This window comes from Paramormyrops kingsleyae, chromosome 3, assembly GCF_048594095.1.
Source record: "Paramormyrops kingsleyae isolate MSU_618 chromosome 3, PKINGS_0.4, whole genome shotgun sequence".
NCBI lineage: Eukaryota > Metazoa > Chordata > Actinopteri > Osteoglossiformes > Mormyridae > Paramormyrops > Paramormyrops kingsleyae.
This window is the reverse complement of record NC_132799.1, coordinates 26,517,490-26,539,949: the sequence shown is the minus strand read 5'-3', so window position 1 is coordinate 26,539,949 and position 22,460 is coordinate 26,517,490. Positions and strand designations below refer to the sequence as shown.

General features: G+C 45.7%; 2 protein-coding genes across 5 annotated transcripts; both read left to right on the top strand.

Moving 5' to 3' along the window:
• Positions 1 to 2,169: 2,169 nt before the first annotated feature.
• nampt1 (nicotinamide phosphoribosyltransferase 1) lies at positions 2,170 to 13,787 on the top strand. Its single transcript, XM_023838304.2, has 11 exons — positions 2,170 to 2,361; positions 5,778 to 5,934; positions 6,311 to 6,414; positions 7,652 to 7,780; positions 9,995 to 10,153; positions 10,416 to 10,552; positions 10,880 to 11,105; positions 11,517 to 11,636; positions 11,738 to 11,878; positions 12,054 to 12,188; positions 12,411 to 13,787. The coding sequence occupies exons 1-11, from the start codon at positions 2,308 to 2,310 to the stop codon at positions 12,510 to 12,512; spliced, it is 1,464 nt and encodes a 487-aa protein (XP_023694072.1). The 5' UTR covers positions 2,170 to 2,307; the 3' UTR covers positions 12,513 to 13,787.
• A 422-nt stretch (positions 13,788 to 14,209) lies between these two features.
• sypl1 (synaptophysin-like 1) lies at positions 14,210 to 22,136 on the top strand. Of its 4 annotated transcripts, none has more exons than XM_023838325.2 (6): positions 14,210 to 14,348; positions 14,716 to 14,809; positions 16,052 to 16,170; positions 16,924 to 17,128; positions 19,735 to 19,926; positions 20,288 to 22,136. In XM_023838325.2, the coding sequence occupies exons 2-6, from the start codon at positions 14,738 to 14,740 to the stop codon at positions 20,414 to 20,416; spliced, it is 717 nt and encodes a 238-aa protein (XP_023694093.1). In that variant the 5' UTR covers positions 14,210 to 14,348; positions 14,716 to 14,737; the 3' UTR covers positions 20,417 to 22,136. The 4 variants fall into 4 exon arrangements, with proteins under 4 accessions (XP_023694093.1, XP_023694102.1, XP_023694084.1 ...); XM_023838334.2 differs by having other exon boundaries at positions 14,283 to 14,399; XM_023838316.2 differs by lacking the exon at positions 14,210 to 14,348 and having other exon boundaries at positions 14,406 to 14,809.
• Positions 22,137 to 22,460: the final 324 nt, after the last annotated feature.

Here is a 22,460-nt window from a genome sequence, read left to right as displayed (position 1 = left end):
AACTATGGATTATTTCTAATAACTACTAGTTCATTACTCATCAAATGAACAGGGATTTTTTTTGGACTAACAGGAACTTACAGGCTACAGTAGCCTGTAAGTTCCTGTTAGTCCAAAAAAAATCCCTGTTCATTTGATGAGTAATGAACTAGTAGTTATTAGAAATAATCCGTAGTTAGTACATAATTCCCAATGAGACCAGCAATACTCTATAGTTCCAAATGAAGTAATAGCGAACTACTATAATCATTAGTTCACTATTACCTATTGAGTAATAAAGCATAACTCCTTAGTAGTTAATAGTACCAATTTAGGTGTTAAGCACTACTCCTTTGTTGCTGCTTACTTCTTGCATATTTACCTGTTAACTACGGAACAGTATTATAAAGTGTTACCGATTTAACTAGTGTATCTTACTTAATTTTGCTGTTAATACGTATCTTAAGGATTTACTTCAGTTTCATGTTTTTTGTTTTTTATTTTAAATTGTCAATACACCACAACACACAGTGTACAACAACGAAATGTGTTCTCTGCATTTAACCCATATGTGACAATGTGACATAGCAGGGGGCAGCTAATTCAGCACCCAGGGAGCAGTGCTTGGGGGCGGTACCTTGCTCAGGGACACGAGTGCGCTTCCCTAACCATTACGCCACCACTGCCCACTGTTACACGAAGCATAGATAGAAATTCTGGGGCGCCTAGCAAAAAAAAAAGTCACTTTGCGGCTCCGCCTGGTCTGAAGAAACATGGGTCGTACTTGGTAGATTTTTCCCGGCCATAGGTGGTCGGTCCTTCTCGGTAGATTTTGGAGCCCCTGTACAGTCCTGGGCCCCCTCCCAGGGAATTATAACCCGGCCGGCCCTCCAACGCCCGTCACTATTAGACAGAAGATGTCACTAATGTCGTTAGATTTATTTTCACATCATACATGTATAAGTTGCCTATATAGTGGAAGGAAATGCGACATACAGACAGCGAGTAGGAAAACACAAGACAGTACGAAACGGAGGGGCTGGACACAAGGGTTACGCCGCATTGAACGTTAATGGATGTGAACGATAAATACTGCAGCAGCATAAATGGTGGAACAGTGTCAGCTGACTGGCAATAAACAGCTAAATAATAAGACAATGTGACCAGTGCAAGTGGGGGTGGGTTTTCTTGGGAATGGGTAGGTGGTAAGGCGCAGGATGTTTACTGACAGCCTCGAGGAAGAAGCTGTTGCTGAAGCTGGCACAATTGGCTCAGATGCTCCGTGGAACGGCTTTACGGATGCGACGTTTGTGGAAAATGTCCTTTATGTGAGAGAGAGAGGTCCGGATTTTTTTTTCTGCTGCAATAACAACTTCAGATGGCATTTAGACAAAAGTTAAGCAAAGTTAAGAATATTGTATAGGCCTATTATATAGTGTTTTAAACAGTGAAACGTTCCCGTTCAGCTGCCGCTGTACATCTGAACAATAATAGAGTAGGCTGATATGACTCGTTTTATGACCAAATGTCACTGAAAAATCCCCGACGTTTATTTAAGGCGACAAAGTGAGAAATAAATGAATGAGTTTAAGTAGCTCGTGAACACCATAGCTGTAAATATAATCTAGGTCCCTTGAACGATAAAAGCGACCCGATAACAGCGAAAGGTGGTGGTACAGAAAAATATTTACAGTAACTTTATCTTCAAAGCCAAACCTGCATAACGGAAAAATAACGTTTGTGCGGAAAGAAGTTACAACCGAAGCATGTAAATAATCCAATAAAGCCACAAGCAGGCATCCCAGTGACCAGGAGGCACAAACCAGGACCACTCATTGATGTGTGTAGGTCTTTCCAAGAATGGAGGAGAAGATTACAGTGTCACCCCGACCTACGCCAGGCGTATGGCGACATCGGCACTGTGTTTTGCACATGCTCGGAACCAGAAGCGCGGCGACGTCACCGACACTGTCGGCAATCCCGCCCCCTCGATCCCCGCACGCCCTTCAACTAAGCGCAGCCGTAGCCCCGCCCCCTTCTGTGTCGTCACCACCCTCTGTTTCCCGGAGGTGCAGATGTAACCCCGCCCTCTTCTGTGTCGTCACCACACTCCCTTTCCCGGAGGTGCGGATGTAACCCCGCCCTCTTCTGTGTCGTCACCACAATCTCTTCCCTAGCTTTCGAAGGAGACTCAGTCGCAGCCCCGCCTCCTGGCGTCCGAGCTGCGCGCCTCCCTCCCCGTGTAGTCCCCTCCAACCCCCCAGCGCGGACTCGTAGTCCCTGCACACCAACAACGCTGACAGTCGCGGCACGCAAGTCAAGGGGAAGATGGAGAACAGATGCGCGGACTTCAACCTCCTGCTGGCCACCGATTCCTACAAGGTGAGGCGTCCGCCTGAGGGCTTTGCGGGTGAGTCGCGGATGCTTTTCTGCGCGGCGTGGTTTCCCTGCGGCTCGGCTGGGCGACCCGAGCGATTGAATGGAAGGAACCAAGGTGGTTTCATCCTTCAAGGCCACCGGTTCGTCCCGCAGCTCTGGGGCCAGTTTTCTGTAGGCCAAATTAGCGGCGGAATAGCAGGTAGTGAAACACCGAGCCGGCATGGGTCGGACTCCATTAGGCAAAGGCTTTCCCCTCGTATTAAACTGAAAGTAAGGGGGACCATGGAGACCCGTTCCACGCTAATGTGTCGTTGGGTAGTATTATTTAATTTATTTTGGTTTGTCTTACGAACAGATACCTGAAAATTTACCATGCTGAGCGAAAGGGGGACATCGGGGATGTTGAAACGTCGCCCTGTGATCCGCCGATATCGTTGCTAGTTAAATATTTATTGTTTCTGGTCGCTTCTCTAAGTTGGTTTTAGTTCATGTATTTTGCCACCGTAATCGCCAAGTCACCGTAGGAATCAAAACTGAAAGTTGCCGTACGCTTTTAGGGTTTCTGGGTAACTCCTCATTAACATTGCAATGACAATGAAAAGTCGAATATGAAATCTTTTCTAACAGCCTTACAGTTAACGCAACTAGGTCATAATCACGTAGGTTAGATTAATCGTAATTTATGTAAAACATTTTAGGTAATTTTAATCATATTGCTTAATTGACTTAATGCATACAATTTCCCAATTAACTTAATGAAACCGTGGATATTACAGTATGTATATAATATTTGTGTCTGTGAATTACCTGTCACGTTTGTCTTGTTATTGTCTTGTATGTTTTCATACATAATTCATTTAAAAGATCTGAATAGACTATGTCTTCCTTACTATTGGCAGATATCTAAGGTCAGAGTCCATTAAAAGCGACTAAATGGAAAGATACACTTTCACTTTCGTTTACTGCAAATGAGATTTAATGTCCCATTCTGTGAGAGTTCCCTTTCAGTTCTGTAAGGCTTTCCTTCCCTATATATAGTATAGGTTAGTCTTGTTGAGTATGAATGCCAAGGTCACATTTTGAATTCCTTCCCTAAAGGGCTCATTTATTAGGAAGAAATGGTTCGAGTTTGGACACATTTTCACAAGTTGCCTTGCGACAAACTAGCTGGTTGTGTCCGAGGTGAAGACATTCTGCATACATTCCACTGTCCTGAGCTGTTTGCTGAATCCGTTGTCTGTGTGGGAATTAGCCTTAATTATTTTATCTTGCCGGTGACATAAAACTTGAATGTTTTAATTGGTTTTGGATCTCAGCAGGCATACTTGAATATGCATACTTGACTTTACTTGTGTTCTCACATACCTGTTTTGCATCATCTTCCATTCCATTGTTCTAATACTCAAGGACAGAAGTACAGAGGATGGTACAAATCCCTCGTTCTTGTTCCACCCCAAATATGAAGTATGCATCAGTTGTATCCTCGCCAAACTAGAACAGTCCTATGATTCATTGCCCCAAGTTCGTTTTTGGAAGGCAAGGTGGCAAAACTGGTCTTCCCAACACCACAAATACAATGTTTACGTTCTTGGTATTGAGATTCACCCATGAACTGGGATAAATTCAGTTCCGTGCTGTACTTTCGGTATGTGAGCAGAAATAATACATATGAAATGTACCGAAGATGTAGATTACAAGTATGAAATGGATAAAAATGTAATGGAAAGGTTCATTTCTATATGTAATTTAATTTATATAGCATGTTCCTGAGTTTCCTGAATTTAGTGCTGCGTTAGGTTTTATCTCTTACTTATTAAGTGATCAACATCAATTTTATTCTGTGGATTTGAATCCGCAACCTGTGAGTCACATGATCTCTTCCATAATCGTCATGCTATGACGGATTTATCATGCCGCTACTTAATACTTAAGTAAACATGGCCCCCACCAGCTTCCCTCTGGGCCGTGTGGGGGCTGAGTGTGTGTGTGGCCAGTCATGGCTGGTCTTTGTCATCCTGCAATGATGAGCCTCGTGTCTGGTGCAGAAACATAGTAAGGAGTTTGATATCGCAGGGGACACAACTTAATAATGTAAATACAAAGATCTATTTATTACTGAGACATATAAAGGTAAATTAAGTAGATTGACGGCTAATTTGTTGTAGGGCAGCCGGCATGAGTTTGTATCTTTTTAAATTGTGCCTATGCACCTGGATTGATAGCTACCTCAACATGCTAGGCAACGAAACACACGAGTTTCCAAAGACAGGGGACCTTCATGAAGAAGACCGAAAGGTCTTTGCCTTGTGTCCCTGCACTGGACGCCGTGCTGTAAATCCTCTCTCCTCGACAGTCCGTTAACCACTGCATGCCACCACCCCTGCCCACGCAGAGCTTGGTCTGTGTTTGCGAATGCGTGCGCTTGAGTTTATTGGCCCGACGTGCTCTCCGTACGGAGGGGAGCAGGATAGGTGAAACCATAGAACAGGGTGACATTTAGGCCCCGCATTCTGGGACGGTGAAACAAATGTCAGTGTGTGAGTGCTGGCCAGGAACCTTCTCTCACTCAGCAGCTGGGGGGTCAGGCTGGGCTGAGCGTCGTAGCTACTCTGTACGTGCGACCTGATCCCTTTATCAGTGTCTGTAAACAGCCCCGCACTCTCCTACCTACTCAATGTGGGGGGGCAGCGTGTGGTTCGGCCTCTGTGCCTGTGAGCAGGAGGTTGCCGGTTCGAGCCTAGCCTCGCCACTTCTGCGGGTCCTTGAGCGAGGTCCTTAACCCCCCAGCTCCCTGGGCGCCACAACGGGTGGCTGCCCTTCACGTCCAGCTTGCTCTCACCTACAGGGAGCTGGTTGCTGGAGGCGTAAGGAGAATTTTCCCACAGGGATCAATAAAGTATCAATTATCGTTATCGATATGGGGTTCAGCTACCCACACTGACCCTCTATGACAACTCTGAGCTATTAGTTAAGTTCTCCCCAAGCGAGCTCGATGGGCCGAACGGCCTCCTCTTGTTTGTATAGTTTGTATATATGGAACGGACCCTTAACCATTCTAGGGGTCACTCAAACTTGGTGGAGTCTTGCTGTTCCGTCGTCGCCTTCAGCAGCATTACTTGCAGTCACTGTCACAACTTTATCAGATGCAGGTCCCTCTGTTGGGAGCAGGCATAGTCTATAAGGTTCATCCCCCCCCATGCACATTTTGTGGAATGTTAGAAGATGAGTTCATCTGTGCTGTTGTTAGCAATTGGGTAGAACCCTTTGTACAAAAGAAAAGGGAAGTTTCCAGAATGAAGGACTCCCAGACTCGCATGCAGTTACCACTTGAGTGCTGGTTCTGGTCGTGTTGCAATTGCAGTAACGTCTCATGCGGTTTCTGCAGTGCTGAATTTCAGTGGGTTTCCGTTCCCATTCAGGTGACCCACTACAAGCAGTACCCACCCAACACCAGTAAGGTCTACTCATACTTTGAGTGTCGTGAGAAGAAGACAAACTCCACTAAGGACAGGAAGGTCAAGTATGACAAGACTGTCTTCTACGGCTTACAGTACATTCTCCACAAGTACTTACAAGGTGAGTGTGTTGTTTAGTCTCCGTTTTGTGTAACAGTTCTCACATGTGAGATGAGGCTTCCTGTAGCTTCCTGTAGCCAGTAGCTGAACCAGATCCTGTTTTTTTCCTTAAAAACGATAACTGAAACAGAAGAGCCCTCATCGTGGTGAGCTTTCAGTGAGTGGGTCTGGGCAGTAAATCTAGGAGGTTCCTGCTGCTTACGTCTATGCAGGGTAATTGCAGTATTCTCGGCTGTTGGCCCATGGGCCTGGAGGGGGGGGGGGGGGTTTCTAGAACTCTGTGGCTTTAACTGTAACCCCCAGGCGTCTCGTTTGATGAGCCCTTGCTGTTGAGTGACAACTTGTCCAACTTGTCCCGCTTTGTTGCATATCCCCAGGAAAGGTCATCACCCGAGAAAAGATCCAGGAGGCCAAGGAGGTGTATAGGGAGCACTTCCAGGACGACGTCTTCAACGAGAAAGGCTGGAACTACATCCTTGAGGTGTGAAGCTGCGCTTTTTTGTTTTGTTTATTTAATTGCATCTTGGATTCAGCTTATTAGACTATGTGAATTTCCATCTGGCCGCTATTGCACGTAAGCTTTATGTTATACCGCGTGCCGATTTGATCCTGATACCTGAACAGAGGCTATCGGCTGATATGAGTATCAGTCTACCAGAGCTCTTTTTAAGCTAGCAAATACAAATGGAAAAAAGTATGTCAAAAACACTTTGTTAAATAGGCTACTAGATACATATATAACGTAGTGTACCACCTCATTTGTACATCTTGTTTTTTTAACTGCAGTTTTGCAGTTCAGTTTGAATATCCTCCAAGTGAGTATATGAAAGTAGCAAATGCTTAAAATGCCCCACGATTTTTCGCCCACTGGCAAATGCGTCACTTGTTTAGTGTGATATTACATTCAACATTTACACATATTACATTTGTTAAAAGCGTAAAATGGAGGGCATGTGCATGACATCACAGAAGGTGGACGTCACTGTGGTCACACCCACTGAGTAAGAGCGTCAGCGTTCAGATTGAATGCGGCAAGACTCACATATAGCTGTCGTGCGATTGATTGTACAAAGGGATTTAAAAAGAAATAGGAGCTTTTTACAGACTTCTGAAAACTAAAGTGTTGGACATGGATTGATCCCATATGGTTGATACCCGTTCCATCTAATAGGTATGGATCAGTGCCGATACCGGTCCGGATAGCAGATCAGTGCACCTCTACTTTATAGCTAGAATGTGCGCAGGGGGACTTTCTGTGTTTACCACATCCCCATTAAGTCCTATTCCATTTCCCTTGAGAAAACCGCAGTTCTTGGCAGACAGACACGACCAAAACAGTTGATGGTTGTACAGCCTGCAACAGGATTGCGGCAGAAGAGCACGGGTGTTTGTCAATACCAAGAACGCAAATATTGTACTTGCGTTCTTTGCAAGATCGGTCTTGCTAAGTTGCCTCCCAAGAATATATTTAGGATGCAATAAATCACGGGATTGGTCTCATTCGGTGAGAATGTAGCCGACGTATCCTTGATATTTGGGACGGGGAAAGAACGACATCCAGGGATTTTAGCTGTCCTCTGTACTTCCTCTATTATTATTGTGTATTTTGGATTGGAATTGGTTTTCGGCAATGGAAGATGACGTAAAATGGGTACATGAGAACACGAGTATGGTGAAGTACGCATATTGAACCCTATGTGCCATCCACCCAATTTCAGAAGTACGACGGGCACCTTCCCATCGAGATCAAGGCGGTGCCAGAGGGCTGCGTCATCCCGCGTGGAAACGTGCTCTTCACCGTGGAGAACACCGATCCCGAGTGCTACTGGCTCACCAACTGGGTGGAGGTCAGTAATACGCCCTGGTGCACTGTAAAACACCCACAATGCACCGTGAATTGTGTCGTGCAGACGGCATACACTGGCATGCTCAGTGGAGGTCAGTAATATGCCCTGGTGCACTGTAAAACATCCACAATGCACCATGAATTGTGTCGTGCAGACGGCATACACTGGCATGCTCAGTGTATGCAGTGATGTTTCATCAACTCACTGCTTGTAACACAAACGCAAGAAGGCAACACAAATGTAAGCACTTTAAATAAAGAAATAGTGATCTTTCCAAAGACTGAAGTTGACACTTCAATTTGAAAAAACTCAATAATAGCATTTTAAATTAATGATAGTCTTACACATCCATGTTCTCTCTGTCACCTTTATTCCATTAATTACCATATTTTGCAAATGTCATCTGTCAAAGTATACTTGGATTATACAGACACTCTGTTTCACTGACTAATTCCTTAGGTAGGGAAAAGCGAGTGAGTGAATCGTTTTGAGTACAGCCCCTGCCTTCCGTGATACTGGCTGCCCTGGGATGTGCCTGATTAAAATTCCCCCCCCACACCTTCCGCTTGCACCTGTCTGTGGCTGAGCAGAGCATGGCAGCGTCAGGCATTGTTTTTAACGCGCTGACCGGACGCTCTGCTTTCTGTTTCCTGGTGACCTTGGAATACAGCAGGCATGACTTTAGCTCATTTTTGAAGGAAAGAACATGGCAGCAATGTCTGGGTTTTGCATCTGATACAGATGGGATGGGGGGGGGGGGCGTGGCCATGGGTGGCGGAGGAGTTTTGTGTAACATTGTGCAAGGTGTCGGCCGATTGCAGCCAGAGGCAGCTGTGATTTGAGTAATTCTGTTGCTCCGTGTTGCGCAGTGTTTCCGTGTGGATGCTGGTGAAGGCGTGTCGTCATTCCTGAGCACTGGGGTCAGTTGTGCTAAAATAAGCAGATGCTGGTGTTGGGAGCGGCAAGTAAGCCGATGTAAAGGTTACTCCTGGGTTAGGGCTGATTGTCTCTTTGAGTCCCTATAGTTTGCTGTAATACTAGGGGAGGATGTGGAGTTTCGAGGGAGGGGCATTTCGCCGTAACCGATGTCTAATATAAAACACGATGCTGTTCGTCTCTCAGCTCCTGACAGACAGGGGCAGACAGTCCCCAAACCTGCTCATCTGTCCATAGGTCCTATGCCTGTCTTGTTTCCTCTCTGTCTCCCCCTCTGCCACAGCTCAGACCTTTTGTGTTTGTCCCTCTCCTACAGTGTAAGAAACCCCAAAACTGACACACACCCCCACTTCTTGCTCCCATCCCTCTGTCAAATATATCTGCCCCCCCCCCCCCCGCATCAAGACTGGAATGAGTCTTAAACTTCACATAGTGACTGATTTACCCTGGATGAAATGGGACCCTCTCAGTGGTGAAGAGCTGAGGCGGCCTGCGTGCGAGGCGGCCTGCGTGCGAGGCGGCCTGCGTGCGAGGCGGCCTGCGAGCGAGGCGGCCTGCGAGCCAGAGTGTTCCGCGGACGAGGCTTCTGCAACGGCGCACAAATATCACCGTCCTTGTGCAATTGTTTATCTTGTACGAGATAAGTAAGCCTCGGCACTGGAGGCAGACACACAAGGTTAGGGCAGGTGATAAAGCGGAGATTCGGTTTGTTCCGCAGAGGATGCTGGCTGTGTGTTTCTCTCTCTCTCCCTCGCTCGCTCACTCACTCAAACACGCGAACATGTTCAATGAGCTGTTTAATTAATCGTCGCAACTGGGCATGCCTAATCTAGGAAGACCTACAATTAACAAATCAACTGGCAGAACAAGATGAAACTAATAAAATTCCACAGCTGTTTCAGGAACTGCAGCTGTACAAACAGCCAGGCTCACGTCCAGCAGTGAATCAATGATTGTGTGCATGTATAATTTACTTTTTTCCGTTTTATGTTGCATGGGAGGCGTAATGCTTTGTGCCGCCCATAATCATTAAAGTAAAAGCAATACAAAACCTCACCTGATACTTCCCTAGTGAATATGTACCTGCTTCGGCGCCTTGATAGTGGGTCTGGATTGTCACTTTCTCCACTTGTGGACTCTGTGCTGTGTGGTTTGGCCTTAAGCCCAATCCCCTCGAACCTCCTTTCTTTAGCTGACGTGCTGTCGTTTGGTTAGAAGGGCTGTGGTGTTTCCCGTCACATACCTAGCTTGCCAATTTTCAACCCTCCCCTCCTGCAGACAATCCTGGTTCAGATCTGGTACCCTATCACAGTGGCCACAAACTCCAGGGAGCAGAAGAAGATCCTGGCCAGGTATCTGGTGGAAACCTCTGGGAACCTGGATGGCCTTGAGTACAAACTGCATGACTTCGGCTACAGAGGGGTCTCCTCGCAGGAGGTACGTCCTCCGCCGGGCCCCGGCTACAACGATGCCCGCATCGCACCCCTCACCAGACACGCTCGGCCTGACTCATGTTTCGCACGATCTTTTGCTTAAAGCCCATTTCCAAATGTGACGGCTGGTTTATATTGGCTCAAGGTCCAACATGACAGTGATACCGGTGTCAAAACACCACTGTGGCACATGAGTTACTGTGTAATATGCCCCATTTGAGGTGTCTCTTCGTGCTGCCGATGTGATGACTTCGCTCCGCTTTCAGACGGCTGGCATCGGCGCCTCCGCGCATCTGGTGAACTTCAAGGGAACCGACACCGTCGCCGGCATCTGTGTCATCAAGAAGTACTACGGCACCAAGGACCCGGTGCCTGGCTTCTCTGTGCCAGCCGCAGAGCACAGGTAACCCATGACAGATGGGTCTCTTGTGAACACAGCTCTGTGCTTGTCCAGTTCCTCTTGTTTATCACAGAATAAAGCGCTTTGTCTTGCACTTTCCCCAATGTGACCTATTAATCCGCTTTAAAAACTGCAGTGTAGGAGACGTAATTTATTTATGGGGAATATTTTTTCTCCTTAGGGGATGCGGAGTTCATTCTGATGCCATCTAGTGGCTTCAGAGTTGCAATGCATTGTGGGAGCAAAACTTGATTTCAGTTCCCTTTAAAAACTGTCTATGGTGGGGTTTCTTCTCTGCTTTTTTTCCCATCATTCTTCTTGTTCTTCAAGCACGATCACTGCCTGGGGGAAGGACCACGAGAAAGATGCCTTCGAGCATATCGTGAAGCAGTTCCCTTCAGTGCCCGTGTCTATAGTCAGCGACAGCTATGACATCTACAACGCCTGTGAGAAGATCTGGGGAGAGGACTTAAGAAGCCTTATTGAGAGTCGGAGTGCAGATGCTCCTCTGGTGGTCCGGCCAGACTCTGGAAACCCGCTGGACACGGTGCTGAAGGTAGGCCTCACTCAGAGCTTGGTGTCATCCTCAGGCACAGTCTGGGTGTTAAGGACGTTCTCCTAAGTGGAATCTTGAGCAGAGACACTGAATGGAAAGTAAGCTTCATTCATATCCAGGATCTAGCTATAAATGTAAGCCTGATTCATACCTGGGCTATAGCTTTGAATGTAGGCCTTACTCATATCTAGGCTATAGTTCTGAAAGTAGGCCTCACTCATACCCAGGCTATAGCCTTGAATGTCAGCCTCATTCTCATCCATAATGCAGTATTGGTTCCCTTGACCTTGGCATCAATTTGCCGTTTAATGCAGCACTGAAAACATCAAGCTTCATTCACCCTCCTGAAAGCTTCTCTGTGTGTCATCATATTAGACCATAATGGCTATAATGGGTTATTCCCTGTTTCAGGTTCTGGAGATTTTAGGAAAGAAGTTCCTCCCAAGAGAGAACACTAAGGGTTTTCAGGTCTTGCCACCCTACATCCGTGTGATCCAGGGGGATGGAGTCGACATCAACACCTTGCAGGAGGTGTGGTTTCTGAGCGACCTACTTGGGCTCTAGATATGGGCGGTTATTTGTGTCTTGGGGGATGTCTTACTGTATGGCACCCACGCCAAATTCTGGTACAGATTGTCGAGGGGATGAAGAAGCACCGCTGGAGCATCGAGAACATCGCATTCGGGTCGGGTGGTGCCCTGCTACAGAAGCTGACCCGAGACTTGCTGAACTGCTCCTTCAAGTGCAGCTACGTGGTGACCAACGGACAGGGGGTGAGTGTCTCAGTGCTGGCGACCTACTCCAAGATGATGATGGACAATTTGCCATTCGGTGGGTGAGCTATAACCGTGTCAGGTGGTCTAACTGTGAGATACTAGATGACCAGATGTCTGGAACTCATCATGTGACTTGTGGAATAGCCAATGACGAAATGTTGTCCCGCTACAGGTAAATGTGTTCAAAGACCCAGTAGCAGACCCCAATAAAAGGTCAAAGAAAGGCCGTCTGTCCTTACACAGGACGCAAAGCGGGGACTTTGTCACCCTGGAAGAAGGGAAGGGCGACCTTGAAGAGTATGGAGTGGTATGTATTAGTCTGCTCTCGTGTGTCCTGCATCTGCTCTCCCGTGTCCTGCATCTGCTCTCCCGTGTCCTGCATCTGCTGTATTGGTTTGACTGTTTCAGTGCATGCTGTGCTCTAGAGATGAAGCTTCAGTTTTCGCGTCACGCCCATCTGCAGGATCCAGTCTTCTTCCTCATCTGTTTCATCTGTGTGATCACGACCCGCCCTTTTCTCCCCCGCCAGGACCTTCTGCACACGGTTTTCAGGAACGGCACGATATTAAAGACGTACTCCTTCGACGAGGTCCGGGAGAACGCCCGGCTGGTGGAGAGTGAGCTGCAGTAGCTGCTTCACTGGACTGTCGTCTGCACCTTAAAGGACCACGGGAGTGGGGGAGGGACCCAAGCAGCGGCTCCAGATTGGGCCCGTAGGCTTGCAGAGTTTGAGATTTTGCCTTTACTCTGTGTCCAGAGCTCTCTTGTGTTTCAGATTTCTGAATCTTTGGTAGGCTTCAGTGTAGTTTTAAGAGAACAACAACAAAAGATGGATCGCTGCACTTAGATGATTTGTATCGCTGTATGTAAAACCAATCGTCCTAATGACCATGCAAATTTTTGAAGGAAATGAAATGTTTATTTCACTATTAATGAAAGTTTCTATAGACTTAATCACGGGCTCTAAGGTAATTGTTAAACGTTGCTGATTTTGAGAAGTGTTTATGCTGAAAGTAGACTACTTCATACCCAAGACTTTTCTCCTGGCAGAAAAAGCTGATGAATAGAAAGGAGTTTTTTTTAGTCTTTACTTTTTTTTTTTTCCTTTCTTTCTCTGAAAACTAGACGTTTTTTTCTTTTTTGCTGTTTCAGAGGCCATATGCTGATATTAAGCTAGTTTAAAGTAGCACTGGCTGTCTTCAAAAGCAGAGTAAACCCACTGCAGAGTAAACCCACTGCATTCTCGGGATCCGTACTGTAAGACAACTGCTTATTTTGTACAAAGTACAAATATTTAATACATTTGTTTTCTATAATTTAGAAAACATACTTCAGAATGTCGCTTTTATTAAATTATGAGAAACTGTAATTATTTTACCAGTGTTTGATTTGACAATTTTTTATACTTTTACTTCACTACAGACTTTAGAAATATTTTTTTTTATGATGGGGAAACTTAAGTGAGTATTTCTATTAAGAATGATGTGGCCAAAGTTCCTTTCTCTTGTATATAGACCTGAAACTCGAGGAAGGTGACAGGCTGGGAAGAAATAGAGAATATATAATTATTTTTTGTCAAAACCCATTTTATACAGAGATAAAAAAAAAAAAACACCTGACCTCAGATTGTGGTCTGAATCTGCTTTTAGTTCACAAGTCCATAGTGTTGTGTGAATGTTGTGAATTGACCGATAATCTTTGTGAAGAATTTAGCTTTTGTACCGTCTGTCTGTCTGTCTCTTCATTGCCTCCTTTCTCAGTTTTTAAGGTGTCACTGATTGTACCGTTAGGCCATTAAATTAATCACCATCTGTATCTGTCCAATACCCTCTTCCCTCATGTAAATTGGAGGTGCGTCCATTCCACCTTTTTCTGTAAAATAATAAAAATACAAAACAATCTTAAATTTCACGTTAGTCCAGTATTTACTTTCTCAGTGACTACTTGGTGGTTTTGCTGATGATTTAAAAAAACAAAACAAATTCTCAACATTTTAAATGCTTGTCTTTCGTTTGCACACCTGGATATAAAGCCCTCCATAAACTAAACGTGATGTATTTTGTGTAAGTTTTTGTCATCGAAATATGATTTTAATATAAATGACTGAAAAATACAGGCCCGTTGTGCTATTTCTACCCTATGCATGCCTACATCAGGTATTCTTAGTTTCGACATTTATAAAGTGCGGACTAAATAAAAATGAGATCACAAATGATTAAGCTGTCTTCGGCCCTTTGACCTTTCCTTGTCCTCTCTGGCAAAAGCTTTTAAAAATATTTTAGCTGTTAGGTCTGTCCTTGTCGGTGCAGTTTGCGTTGTAAGAGCCCCGAACCCAGCACATCCCGGTGCTGTGACACGCGCTGCTGCAAGTCAGATGACGCCGAATGAGACCCGGGGGGGAGATTTCCCGAGACATTTGGGGGCTGCAGACGCAGAGGCGTCAAAGCGGAGGAGAAGGCATCGCACAGTAAATGTCCGATAACGGAGTGTCTGAAATGATGATACTATATATGCAGTGGTATTAAAATATCGGCTTTCTGAATTTAAGGGGATTCTGAGCACTTGACTGGATGTAAAATTAAGTTAAACTGTTCAAGTTTTTAAGTAAAACTCTTCTGATCTAAATATTATGTTACGGTGAAATAAGTTAAGCAGCTGGTCAGAGACCTTCTCGCCAACTTCCAGCTTAAAACAAGGAAAGTGCCAGCATATCATTTTGCAGAGAAAAAGGAGGGGCGCTCAGTTTTCCCCGGCAGTAAAAATCGCCGAGAGACTCCGGCAGACTTTAAGTTTGTGTTTCTGTAGGCTTTGCTGAGTCGTTTTCTTGTTTTTAGGGGTGTTTTAGCTGCAGTTTAGATGATGACGGGACTTCGGCTAAACTGGGCTCCTCTTAAAGAACCGCTAGGTTTTATCAAAGTCCTGGAGTGGGTGAGTTGCTACATTCCTCACTGTAATGGCCGATATAATTAATTACTTATGCTCACGATTCCGAGACTTCTGTCTTTTTACTCTGCTAAAATGACAAAATACGGTACATATGATTCCGTCTAACGAGTTCCAGAAAATAGCTAATTATACATATATGAAAAGTATTTTAAATTTGATTATTATACTTTTTTTTGTTTTTTTAGCTAGTCCGTGCGCGGAGAATGTCCACGGTGGTTTTCTAATCCATCCAAATATGCACTTACTTTAGGCAAAATAATTAGTATTACTTTTCGATTTTTTTCCATTTTACTCGATGGTTTTCCAATTAATGTAGATGCACAGATTTTATAACAGCGGTCATATTGTGTTATTATTGTATCCAATGGCCTTTTTAACCTTTACTGAAAATGTAGGTTGCTTATGTTATATGTTAATGCATTTTCTTTAATAATTTACTTTTCTTGGCAAAGTAAGGGGCATTTTGGTTATTCTTCGCTGCAAGCCGATATTAACATTGGTTTTAAAAACGGCATAGCTTGCAATTCATTAACCTGCTTTAGTATTAAAGTACTGTTGAACCGTATAGTAGTAAAGATCATTTCTTTAGTCAAATGTCCCTCTATTCACATTGTAAGGAAACATTTAAGATGAAACTGTAATTGTGTAGTCTTTTTAACTAGGCCTATAGCATTTTTACAGTTTGGCGTGATTGGTAATTATAGTTATTCTGACACGTCAAAAATCAGTCAAAAAAAACAAAGAGGAGTTTTCCGTTCAACAGATAAAAATAAAACGATGGCATGTGTTAAAACTCTTTCCGGCCGACTGGTTACTTGTTCCTATTTATTTTTATGTATCGGATTGAATTTATGGGGGCTGAGGGATTTAACGGACCAGCATTTTTCTGTAAATGCTCCAGAGAATGCAGTGTAAATAGGGGCTATGAGAAGAAGATGGTTATCGGAACTGTGGAAATGTACAGGCTCACAACGCTACTAATGCCTTGAAAGACAGTTAGTGTCTCATTTTTACTCATGGCTACATCAAATATACCACGAAAAAGCTAACGGTGACGAATGGGGCACTTTGTGGCCCTGGGGGGTCTCTTCGACTTTGAGCTCAACCTTTTGATGGCGGCGTATGTTTCATTTCTCCAGACGTCAGAAGACTGTGGCTCAGACGGTCTGTCCTGAGGACGCCCCAGCCTCTTTGTGTGTGTGGAGTGACGTGTTTGTTTTGCAGCTGATGGCAGTCCTTGCCTTTGGATGCTGTGCTGGATACGTGGGGAGAAACGTGGCCTCAATCTTCTGCGGCGGAGGCAGAAACGAGACTCTGAATGTAACGTTTAGCTACCCGTTCAGGTCAGTTCCGGTTTATGCTCTAGCTCACTTTATTTACCCAGCATGCCCTGTCGTTACCCATGAGGCTCTTGTCGTATATCTCACTTAACATCTGGTGACACTTAAAGCATTTATTTGAGTCAGGCATATCGTCAGGCATCCCCGGGCCTCATTAGTCTCCCTCTGGCTCCAGACAAAGACTGAACCATAGGGGGATGTTTCACTTTCAATAAGTGATGGGGAAGCAAGGTTTTGAAACCCAAGGTGGGTGAGATTACTGTACACAGCTGATTACTGCCTAATTTGACACAGTAATCAAGAATTGATGTCACTGTTTGACTGCACTGGATCCAGGTTGATCTGATACTGTTTAGGAGATTAATTATATTTTACATTTACAATTTAGGTGGACGCCCCTCCCTGCCTTGTGCCCATAGCTTCCGGGATAGGCGGGATAAGCGGTTACAGAAAATGGATGGACAGATGGATGGATTTACATTTTATTTGCTCAGCAAATACTTCTTTTTCCCCATAGTGATGCACAATTAAGAAATCGGGGTCAGAATATCCCCGAGCTGCATGTGCTTCTTTGGTTAAGGCAATGCCATTTTCTGTTTTTTTTTTTTTTTTTTTTTTTACTTTGTTTATGTTTGGTGCTGTGGTATGCAGGGGTAAGAACTCACGTAAGAACTGCACCGTATTGCAACAATAACAAACATCTTTATCTAATCCCCACTGAGAGGCCTGACCCCCCCCTGCACACACACTCCCCAGGTTGAACCAGGTGCTGCTGGTGGAGACCAACGGGACCCTCTGTAACCACACAGTGCCGCAGACCCACCTGGTGCAGGACGTGTCCTCGTCGGCCGAGTTCTTCGTGGCCGTCGGCGTGCTGGCCTTCCTCTACTGTCTGCTGGCGCTGCTCGCCTACGTGGGGTACATGCACATCTACAGGGACTCTGACCTCTGCCCCATCGCCGTGAGTCTGCATAGAGGATGCCGTCCCGGTCACACTCCCTTATGCATCTAGAAAGTCCTAAATGCGAAGCAAAGGGCCCATTTTCCTGCCCAATGTCACGTTTTCGCCGGAGGGCTGGTCAGGATTGCAGTATAAAGGTACAGCGGATTACAGGGGCAGTGTTACTTAGTATTACTCATGACTGGAACATAAGGGAACGATGGATCACAGGGGCAGTGTTACCTAGTGTTACTCATGACTGGAGTTTAAGGGAACGATGGATCAGAGGGGCAGTGTTACTTAGTATTACTCATGACTGGAACATAAGGGAACGATGGATCACAGGGGCAGTGTTACCTAGTGTTACTCAGGACTGGAGTTTAAGGGAACGATGGATTACAGGGGCAGTGTTACCTAGTGTTACTCAGGACTGGAGCATAAGGGAACGATGGATCAGAGGGGCAGTGTTACCTAGTGTTACTCAGGACTGGAGCATAAGGGAACGATGGATCAGAGGGGCAGTGTTACCTAGTGTTACTCAGGACTGGAGCTTAAGGGAACGATGGATCAGAGGGGCAGTGTTACCTAGTGTTACTCAGGACTGGAGCATAAGGGAACGATGGATCAGAGGAGCAGTGTTACCTAGTGTTACTCAGGACTGGAGCTTAAGGGAACGATGGATCAGAGGGGCAGTGTTACCTAGTGTTACTCAGGACTGGAGCTTAAGGGAACGATGGATCAGAGGGGCAGTGTTACCTAGTGTTACTCAGGACTGGAGCATAAGGGAACGATGGATCAGAGGGGCAGTGTTACCTAGTGTTACTCAGGACTGGAGTATAAGGGAACGATGGATTACAGGGGCAGTGTTACCTAGTGTTACTCAGGACTGGAACATAAAGGAACGATGGATCAGAGGGGCAGTGTTACCTAGTGTTACTCAGGACTGGAACATAAGGGAACGATGGATCAGAGGGGCAGTGTTACCTAGTGTTACTCAGGACTGGAGTTTAAGGGAACGATGGATCAGAGGGGCAGTGTTACCTAGTGTTACTCAGGACTGGAGCTTAAGGGAACGATGGATCAGAGGGGCAGTGTTACCTAGTGTTACTCAGGACTGGAGCATAAGGGAACGATGGATCAGAGGGGCAGTGTTACCTAGTGTTACTCAGGACTGGAGCATAAGGGAACGATGGATCAGAGGGGCAGTGTTACCTAGTGTTACTCAGGACTGGAGCTTAAGGGAACGATGGATCAGAGGGGCAGTGTTACCTAGTGTTACTCAGGACTGGAGCATAAGGGAACGATGGATCAGAGGGGCAGTGTTACCTAGTGTTACTCAGGACTGGAGCATAAGGGAACGATGGATCAGAGGGGCAGTGTTACCTAGTGTTACTCAGGACTGGAGCTTAAGGGAACGATGGATCAGAGGGGCAGTGTTACCTAGTGTTACTCAGGACTGGAGCATAAGGGAACGATGGATCAGAGGGGCAGTGTTACCTAGTGTTACTCAGGACTGGAGTTTAAGGGAACGATGGATCAGAGGGGCAGTGTTACCTAGTGTTACTCAGGACTGGAGCTTAAGGGAACGATGGATCAGAGGGGCAGTGTTACCTAGTGTTACTCAGGACTGGAGCATAAGGGAACGATGGATCAGAGGGGCAGTGTTACCTAGTGTTACTCAGGACTGGAGCATAAGGGAACGATGGATCAGAGGGGCAGTGTTACCTAGTGTTACTCAGGACTGGAGCATAAGGGAACGATGGATCAGAGGGGCAGTGTTACCTAGTGTTACTCAGGACTGGAGCTTAAGGGAACGATGGATCAGAGGGGCAGTGTTACCTAGTGTTACTCAGGACTGGAGCATAAGGGAACGATGGATCAGAGGGGCAGTGTTACCTAGTGTTACTCAGGACTGGAGCATAAGGGAACGATGGATCAGAGGGGCAGTGTTACCTAGTGTTACTCAGGACTGGAGCTTAAGGGAACGATGGATCAGAGGGGCAGTGTTACCTAGTGTTACTCAGGACTGGAGCATAAGGGAACGATGGATCAGAGGGGCAGTGTTACCTAGTGTTACTCAGGACTGGAGTTTAAGGGAACGATGGATCAGAGGGACAGTGTTACCTAGTGTTACTCAGGACTGGAGTATAAGGGAACGATGGATCAGAGGTGCAGTGTTACCTAGTGTTACTCAGGACTGGAGTATAAGGGAACAGCAGATTACAGGGGCAGTGTTACCTAGTGTTACTCAGGATTGGAGCACAAGGGAACAGCAGATTACAAGGGCAGTGTTACCTAATGTTACTCAGGACTGGAGTACAAGGGAACGATGCATCAGAGGGGAAGTGTTACTTAATGTTACTCAGGACTGGAGTACAATGGGCAGTGTTACTCAGGAATAGTGGATCACGGGGGCAGTGTTACTCAGGAATGGCAGTGTTACTCAGGAATGGTGGATCACAGGGGCAGTGTTACTCAGGAATGGCAGATCATGGCGGTAATGTTACTCAGGAATGATTGATTACTGAGGCAGTGGTACTCAGTGTTACCTCGGGAATGGAGGATCATGGGGGCAGTATTACCCACAATTGCTGTGACTCGACCTGACACTAACCCCCAACCCACAGGACTTTCTGATGACTGTGTTCTTCGCCTTCTTCTGGATGGTCTCCTCTTCGGCTTGGGCGAGGGGCCTGCAGCTCGTGAAGGAGGCCACGGGCACAGAGGCGGTCAGGGCAATACTGCCCCTCTGCCACGAGTTGGGCGTGACCTGTGAGGTCACCGATTACGCCAGCATGCGGAGCCTCAACATCTCTGTGGTGAGTCCCGTCACGCTCTGCATTGTCGCCACTGGTCAGGTGATCAAAAACCAGCCGTTTAACTGTGTAGAATGAACACTGAGGAGAATATCACACACATTTAGAGAAATATACCTTATTGAAAATTCATTAAAGTATTTGTGTCTGAAATGGGATTCAAACCTATCCCTCTATTCAGAGACCAGAACGTGAAGGGGAATTACCCTTGAGTCTGGAGCCTTAGACCACACGGCCATCCTGACACTGTGGATGCAAGCTTATAAAATATGACATGTATTATTATAGATAGCCTGTAATCTGTTTTTGTGCATCTGACATAATTCAGGTAATCCTGCATTTTTTTTTCTCCTAACCTCTGCAGGTGGTCGGCTACCTAAACATGATGGTTTGGGCGGGAAATGCTTGGTTTGCCTACAAAGAGACACGCTGGAGCACCCAGAAGGCCTCCTCCCAGCCGGGGGGGCGTGCCCAAGCCCCCGCACCTATCTAACCTCAGCTTCTGGGAGGTGCCCTCTGTCTCGGGCACCTGGTGGTGGGGGAGAGAGGTCTTGTCCCCCTCCCCCCGCTGGGGCTGCGGTACCTACACCTATGTCTGCCTGAATATCTTCTTCCTGGGATTCTCGCTCTGTAGCAGTAGTTGTTATAAAATACCCCAGAAACATTGTGAACAAAAGGTACAAGGTTTTTCATTATACATTAAATGTTTGTTTTTCTTTTTTTTTTGGGGGGGGGGGTCTGTTTTTAATTCAATTTTTCATTTTTATTTTTCTCTTGTTTTGTTCTTTTCTTCTATTTAAACATTTTTATTGCAATGTCAGACTTTTGGGATTGAACTTTGGCTCAGTTCTTCATTGTTTTAGATCTCTGACCAAAAGAATGCTTTTTTTGTTTTTGGAGTTTCGCTCATAATCTTTGAATGAGTTATATCTTCAGGTGACACTCTCGCTTGCCTCTCTAATGCTGCCGTGCAGTGACTCAGCAGGACCGGCCGTCCAAATGGCGCGTAACGCCTTGGCGTGTCAGTGGGCGTGCTCTCTGAGGCCATTCACAGCCTCTCTCTCTCTCTCTCTCTCTCTCTCTCTCTCTCACTCTCTCTCTCTCTCCCCCTCCCTCACCTGCATTGCTTAGCTTTAAAAACTCACCTTTAAATGATCATAGCCACAGAAGACAGCTTTGGCAGTCCATCTATTTGAAATCAGGCCCTTACACATTTGAATTATTTTAACTCATTTTTCAGACAAATTCATCCCAACACTAGAGGAAAAAGGTTACAATTTATGGTTGACCTTAGGGATTCGAGCCCATAACCTGTGCATCATTAGCACAGCACTGTCCTTCTTGAGCTACAGTATTATGTGGATGACTGTTGCTTATTTTAATTTAGCCCTGCCACAGTCCCAGACCTGGTGATCATGCTGAAACGCACTCTTGGAATGTTCTCTGCACCACATATGGGAGGCTTCAGCGTGGTGATGTATCACTTTGGAGGTGGTGTGCAGTGACTCTCCCCGCTGTGCGTAGCATGCGTACTGTAACCGTGGTTTCTGAAGAGGAAACCAGTGACCTGCATATCCAGCATATGAGCCCAGCTTGGGAAACCACTCCTTCTTAAATAGTAGTAGTATTTTATTTACTCGTGTAAATTTTCCACTGTAATAAGCATATTAATAAACTGAAACACCCCCCAAAGAGAGCTATCTGGGACAGCAGACTGTCCCAGTGTGCAGCTCCTCTCTCGTCCTTTTTATAGAGTGTTCTGTTAGTGAATTTCCGGAATCTTTTGGAAATCGTGGCACTGCCTTTTATCCTCAGTGTGTCATTTTCGACTTGTGTAAAACACTGGGATCAGTTCCGAAGTCGCCATTTAATCTCACATTTGCATTAGTTCCCAAATGACTGTTATTGCTGTGCCAAATGACATTTAAATACCTGCTTTAAAATATTATTTGTGCAATAATTTGTGGAACTGTTATACAACCTGCGGTACATGCTGTGATGTAAAATAACATCGAAGGTCTTGTGAATTCTTTCGGGGGCTTCGTATCTTGTCCGGAGTAACTGGGCCCTGTGTAAGTGTCTCATGGACTGGTTTTGATATTTTATTTTTGAGCATTTCCATGGTGCGAAGCTGACAGAACCATTGTGGGCTGCCTCTCTCTGCCAAACATACCAAAATAAAGCGATTTTTGGCCTCCTGTCCTCAAATCCGAGACGGTGTGGGATAAACGGCCCTTTGTCTTTCTGTTTATCTTGTGACTTGAGCGATCGGTGTTTGTCTTCCTGATGGTGTTGAGAGAACAAATGCGATATTATCTCCAGGAGAAAATGCCCCAGTATGGCTCTGTCCTGCTGCCAGAGCAATAGGCCTGTCCTTGACAGTGTTGCCTCAGCCTCTGATTTGCTCTGTAATTAGCTGTTCGGTCTCATACCACCAGTGTTATCTTTAAGCTTAAAGGCATTGTCTCTGGATGCAAGGTACTACCTCTAGCTCAGCCTCTTCCAAGGATGAAACAGGACCTTCCTTAAGCATGGGC